The sequence below is a fragment of the Osmerus eperlanus genome, chromosome 21 (assembly GCF_963692335.1).
Source record: "Osmerus eperlanus chromosome 21, fOsmEpe2.1, whole genome shotgun sequence".
Taxonomy (NCBI): Eukaryota; Metazoa; Chordata; class Actinopteri; order Osmeriformes; family Osmeridae; genus Osmerus; species Osmerus eperlanus.
Genome location: NC_085038.1, coordinates 332594 through 339313, shown reverse-complemented (window position 1 = coordinate 339313; position 6720 = coordinate 332594). Strand labels below are relative to the sequence as shown.

At 53.0% G+C, this 6720-nt stretch overlaps 1 protein-coding gene across 1 annotated transcript in view; it reads left to right on the top strand.

Annotated features, from left to right (window-relative positions):
• The first annotated feature begins 215 nt into the window (after positions 1-215).
• kif28 (kinesin family member 28) overlaps positions 216-6720 on the top strand; it is a 10948-nt gene continuing 4443 nt past the window's right edge. Inside the window, exons 1-9 of the mRNA XM_062447523.1 lie at positions 216-290; positions 1056-1241; positions 1611-1814; positions 2068-2103; positions 3636-3755; positions 3842-3949; positions 4114-4268; positions 4427-4538; positions 6605-6695. Coding sequence (XP_062303507.1) covers positions 216-290; positions 1056-1241; positions 1611-1814; positions 2068-2103; positions 3636-3755; positions 3842-3949; positions 4114-4268; positions 4427-4538; positions 6605-6695 — 1087 coding nt within the window. The remainder of the gene's footprint in view (positions 291-1055; positions 1242-1610; positions 1815-2067; positions 2104-3635; positions 3756-3841; positions 3950-4113; positions 4269-4426; positions 4539-6604; positions 6696-6720) is intronic.

The window sequence follows — 6720 nt, the reverse complement described above, 5'->3', positions numbered from 1 at the left end:
TATGGCTATATGTCAGTCTTACGTTAGTCACTCATAGTGAAGCTTTATGCAACAGATACATTGAAGTGTCGATGGCAAGTCGGACTTAATTATAACTAAGTCTAAGACGGTCTATTTTTATGCAACTGGCCCCAGGTCTCAACTTGTCTATCAGTTATCTTGTTGTCTGAGTTGTGTGTGGTCGGCTGGTCCAGTCAGAACGGGAGGTCCGGGACATGAAGGCGTCGCTAGCAGAGATGGCCGGTAAGGACTGTGTTAAAGTAGCGGTCCGAGTCCGTCCCTTCAACAAGGTCAGTACCGCTGTGCTTTATGTTAATAAAGCCCCATAGTACCGCTGTGCTTTACGTTAATAAAGCCCCATAGTACCGCTGTGCTTTACGTTAATAAAGCCCCATAGTACCGCTGTGCTTTACGTTAATAAAGCCCCATAGTACCGCTGTGCTTTACGTTAATAAAGCCCCGTTTAAGTACGTTGTAAGTGGTTAGTTCAGGCTTTCCAGAGGATGTTTACAGGATCACAGCAACATGGGAGTCTTATCGGAATAGCAGGAATTTTATAATATTGTGTTTGAGATGACACTATCGTTGCACTGTTCTGTAAAACTCCCTTCATTGTGCAGTGGGATGTTCTGCTGTTTAAAGGAGGACGTCTCTTTAACTTCTCTCCTCAGCAGAGTTCTGCTTTCACACCATCCTTAAAAGGACACATCGGTAACACAGGAAGAAAGACTTGAAGAAAATCTGCTATCCTACAATTAATGATTAGACATTTTCTCGAGCAATTCCTGAGGGGGGCACCAAAATGCTTGCTGTAACACATAGCCTACATTGTAATATGTTAAATGTATATTATTAATATTATTTAAATTTCCTTATGTTTACAGTGATTTATTGAGGGGGAAAAATCATATATTTCCCAGGATGGGGGGGTCGAGTCCCCCCCTGGATTTCCGCCTATGCTTTATGGTTACCCCTACCTCCCCCTTTACATCACCCTCCCTACCTTACCCTCTTCCATCACTTCCTACCTACCCCCCACCCCCTCCCCCACTCAGCGGGAACGTGACGCGGGAAGCGTGTGTGTGGTCTCCATGGCATCCAGCAGTGTGACCCTCCAGGACCCCCGCGGGGGCCCCAGCCGCTGCTTCAGCTTCGACCACGTCTACTGGTCACACAGCGGCTTCTCTAGGGAGGGGGGCCGCTACCTGGCCCAGGAACCTGGGGGCCGCTATGCTGACCAGGTGAGGGGGGGGGCGCTATGCTGACCAGGTGAGGGGGGGGGGCCGCTATGCTGACCAGGTGAGGGGGGGGGCGCTATGCTGACCAGGTGAGGGGGGGGGGCGCTATGCTGACCAGGTGAGGGGGGGGGGCGCTATGCTGACCAGGTGAGGGGGGGGCGCTGACCAGGTGACCATGTCGACATCACTAACTCCCTCCGTCAAAATTGTAACCTTATTAAACTTTTTTTTCAAACCTGTTTTTTGGGTGAATATTTTGTCAACCTTTCCTAACTTTTTTTTCAAAACCTTTTTCTCTCAGCCAGTGACAGGAGAGGAGAAAAGATCATTTTAAAACAGAGTAGAGTGACCCCACCTCTCCCTCCTGCCCAGGCGTGTGTGTTCCAGGACCTGGGGGAGGGGGTGCTTCAGAGCGCCCTGCAGGGCTACAACGCCACGCTGCTGGCCTACGGCCAGACGGGCTCTGGGAAGAGCTCCACCATGCTGGGCCACGGACCCAACCCTGGCCTGGTCCCCACACTCTGCCACAGGCTGTTCCACTCCCTCACTCAACACCAGGACAGCATGCAGAGCCAGGTGTGTGTGTGTGTGTGCAGAAGGGTGGTGTGTGTGTGTGCAGAAGGGTGGTGTGTGTGTGTGCAGAAGGGTGGTGTGTGTGTGTGTGTGCAGAAGGGTGGTGTGTGTGTGTGTGTGTGCAGAAGGGTGGTGTGTGTGTGTGTGTGTGCAGAAGGGTGGTGTGTGTGTGTGTGCAGAAGGGTGGTGTGTGTGTGTGCAGAAGGGTGGTGTGTGTGTGTGTTTCTCTTTATTAATGATGTGTTTGGTCCTGTAGGTGTTTTTCAGCATGTTGGAGATCTACAACGAGCAGGTGAGCCTTTCCTGCTGGCCTTCCTTCCTGCAGCCCGCTCTCTAACATACCTCCATGTCTCACCCTCACAGCTCTCTAGCATACCTCCATGTCTCACCCTCACAGCTCTCTAGCATACCTCCATGTCTCACCCTCACAGCTCTCTAACATACCTCCATGTCTCACCCTCACAGCTCTCTAGCATACCTCCATGTCTCACCCTCACAGCTCTCTAACATACCTCCATGTCTCACCCTCACAGCTCTCTAGCATACCTCCATGTCTCACCCTCACAGCTCTCTAGCATACCTCCATGTCTCACCCTCACAGCTCTCTAGCATACCTCCATGTCTCACCCTCACAGCTCTCTAGCATACCTCCATGTCTCACCCTCACAGCTCTCTAACATACCTCCATGTCTCACCCTCACAGCTCTCTAACATACCTCCATGTCTCACCCTCACAGCTCTCTAACATACCTCCATGTCTCACCCTCACAGCTCTCTAGCATACCTCCATGTCTCACCCTCACAGCTCTCTAGCATACCTCCATGTCTCACCCTGACAGCTCTCTAGCATACCTCCATGTCTCACCCTCACAGCTCTCTAACATACCTCCATGTCTCACCCTCACAGCTCTGTAGCATACCTCCATGTCTCACCCTCACAGCTCTGTAGCATACCTCCTTGTCTCACCCTCACAGCTCTCTAACATACCTCCATATCTCACCCTCACAGCGCTGTAGCATACCTCCTTGTCTCACCCTCACAGCTCTGTAGCATACCTCCTTGTCTCACCCTCACAGCTCTCTAGCATACCTCCATGTCTCACCCTCACAGCTCTGTAGCATACCTCCATGTCTCACCCTCACAGCTCTCTAACATACCTCCATGTCTCACCCTCACAGCTCTCTAACATACCTTCATGTCTCACCCTCACAGCTCTCTAGCATACCTCCATGTCTCACCCTCACAGCTCTCTAGCATACCTCCATGTCTCACCCTCACAGCTCTCTAACATACCTCCATGTCTCACCCTCACAGCTCTGTAACATACCTCCATGTCTCACCCTCACAGCTCTGTAGCATACCTCCATATCTCACCCTCACAGCTCTGTAGCATACCTCCATGTCTCACCCTCACAGCTCTCTAACATACCTCCATGTCTCACCCTCACAGCTCTCTAACATACCTCCATGTCTCACCCTCACAGCTCTCTAACATACCTCCATGTCTCACCCTCACAGCTCTGTAGCATACCTCCTTGTCTCACCCTCACAGCTCTCTAACATACCTCCATATCTCACCCTCACAGCGCTGTAGCATACCTCCTTGTCTCACCCTCACAGCTCTGTAGCATACCTCCTTGTCTCACCCTCACAGCTCTGTAGCATACCTCCATGTCTCACCCTCACAGCGCTGTAGCATACCTCCTTGTCTCACCCTCACTGCTCTGTAGCTGGAACGTTCACCCCCTCCCCCTCTGTCCTCCACCCCCCCTGACCCTCAACCCCTGACTTTCCACATCCGACCCCTTCTCCCCCCCCCCCAGGTGGTGGACCTGCTGTGCCGGGGTGCCCGGGCCCCAGGGGGCCTGAGGGTGAGGGAGGAGCAGCACCGGGGATTCTATGTGGAGGGGCTCCGCAGGGTTCCCTGCGACAGCGCAGTACAGGTACACCGAAGGGGTGTGTGTGTGTGTGTGATATGTGGGTTTTGATGTGGTAACTGTCTGTGTGTGTGTGTGTGTTGTCGTCCCAGGTGGAGCAGCTGATGGAGCAGGGAACACGTGCGCGCACCACGGCCACCACACACACCAACGCCAACAGCAGCCGCTCTCACATGCTTATCACCCTCCAGCTCAAACAGGTGACCCCTGACCCCAGCCACACACAAACAGGTGACCCCTGACCCCAGCCACACACATGCTTATCACCCTCCAGCTCAAACAGGTGACCCCTGACCCCAGCCACACACAAACAGATGACCCCTGACCCCAGTCACATCTATCCATCTATTCATCTCCCCCATAGATCTTCTCTAGGGAGAGCATCACCAAGCAGTCCTTCATCAGCCTGGTGGACCTGGCTGGCAGTGAGAGGCAGAGAGGCTCTGGTTCCGAGGCAGACCGCCTCAAGGAGGGCACCGCCATCAACCTCAGCCTCACCACCCTGGGCAACGTCATCAGGTCAGGGGTCAGCCAGGGTCAGGGGTCGGTCAGGGATGTGTGATGGATGAGGTGAGGTGGTTAGAATACTCCTGATCTGTGACCCCTCCTGATGACCTTATTATGCCTTTCTCTCTCATCCCTCTCTCCTCTCCAAATCTCTCCCCCCCTCCCCCCAGTGCCCTGGCAGACGTGGCGCTGGGCAGGAGGGGGGTCCATGTCCCCTACAGAGACTCTGTCCTCACCAAGCTGCTGCAGGCTGCCCTGGGGGGAAACAGCCGCACCTTCATGGCACGTCTGTTGTCACACTCCTCATGTTGTCACGGCTCACACACTCCTCATGTTGTCACACTCACACACTCCTCATGTTGTCACACTCACACACTCCTCATGTTGTCACGCTCCACACTCCTCATGTTGTCACGCTCACACACTCCTCATGTTGTCACGCTCACACACTCCTCATGTTGTCACGCTCACACACTCCTCATGTTGTCACGCTCACACACTCCTCAGTTGTCACGCTCACACACTCCTCATGTTGTCACGCTCACACACTCCTCATGTTGTCACACTCACACACTCCTCATGTTGTCACGCTCACACACTCCTCATGTTGTCACGCTCACACACCTCATGTTGTCACGTTCACACACTCCTCATGTTGTCACGTTCACACTCTCCTCATGTTGTCACGCTCACACTCTCCTCATGTTGTCACACTCCTCATGTTGTCACGCTCACACACTCCTCATGTTGTCACGCTCACACACTCATGTTGTCACACTCCTCATGTGTCCGCTCACACACTAATGTTGTCACGCTCACACACCTCATGTTGTCACACTCACACACTCCTCATGTTGTCACGCTCACACACTCCTCATGTTGTCACGCTCACACACTCCTCATGTTGTCACGCTCACACACCTCATGTTGTCACGCTCACACACCTCATGTTGTCACACTCACACACTCCTCATGTTGTCACGCTCACACACTCCTCATGTTGTCACGCTCACACACTCCTCATGTTGTCACCGCTCACACACTCCTCATGTTGTCACGCTCAACACACTCACTCCTCATGTTGTCACGCTCACACACTCCTCATGTTGTCACACTCCTCATGTTGTCACGCTCACACACTCCTCATGTTGTCACGCTCACACACTCATGTTGTCACACTCCTCATGTTGTCACGCTCACACACTCCTCATGTTGTCACGTTCACACACTCCTCATGTTGTCACGCTCACACACTCCTCATGTTGTCATGCTCACACACTCCTCATGTTGTCACACTCCTCATGTTGTCACGCTCACACACTCCTCATGTTGTCACGCTCACACACTCATGTTGTCACACTCCTCATGTTGTCACGCTCACACACCTCATGTTGTCACGCTCACACACCTCATGTTGTCACACTCACACACTCCTCATGTTGTCACGCTCACACACTCCTCATGTTGTCACGCTCACACACTCCTCATGTTGTCACGCTCACACACCTCATGTTGTCACGCTCACACACCTCATGTTGTCACACTCACACACTCCTCATGTTGTCACACTCACACACTCCTCATGTTGTCACGCTCACACACTCCTCATGTTGTCACGCTCACACACTCCTCATGTTGTCACGCTCACACACTCCTCATGTTGTCACGCTCACACACTCCTCATGTTGTCACGCTCACACACTCCTCATGTTGTCACGCTCACACACTCCTCATGTTGTCACGCTCACACACTCCTCATGTTGTCACGCTCACACACCTCATGTTGTCACGCTCACACACTCCTTATGTTGTCACTTTGGTGTGGGGGCGTGATCTTATGGAATATTTGACAGCACTTTACATGAAGGTTACATTAACTACCACATAACTACACTTTTCTTGAAGGTTACATTCACTTAACATGACCAGATGGTCTGGGTGGAGGTGTAGTGATGTGCTGGTCTGGGTGGAGGTGTAGCGATGTGTTGGTCTGGGTGGAGGTGTAGTGATGTACTGGTCTGGGTGGAGGTGTAGCGATGTACTGGTCTGGGTGGAGGTGTAGTGATGTACTGGTCTGGGTGGAGGTGTAGCGATGTGCTGGTCTGGGTGGAGGTGTAGCGATGTACTGGTCTGGGTGGAGGTGTAGCGATGTGCTGGTCTGGGTGGAGGTGTAGCGATGTACTGGTCTGGGTGGAGGTGTAGCGATGTACTGGTCTGGGTGGAGGTGTAGCGATGTACTGGTCTGGGTGGAGGTGTAGCGATGTACTGGTCTGGGTGGAGGTGTAGCGATGTACTGGTCTGGGTGGAGATGTAGTGATCTGCTGGTCTGACTGGATGTGTGTCCTCAGATTGCCACGCTGAGCCCAGCTGATATCTGCTACGAGGAGTCTCTCTCCACGCTGCGCTACGCCGACAGGTGGGCAGGAACACGACCTTCTGGTCCCACGACTCCCACATCCTCCTC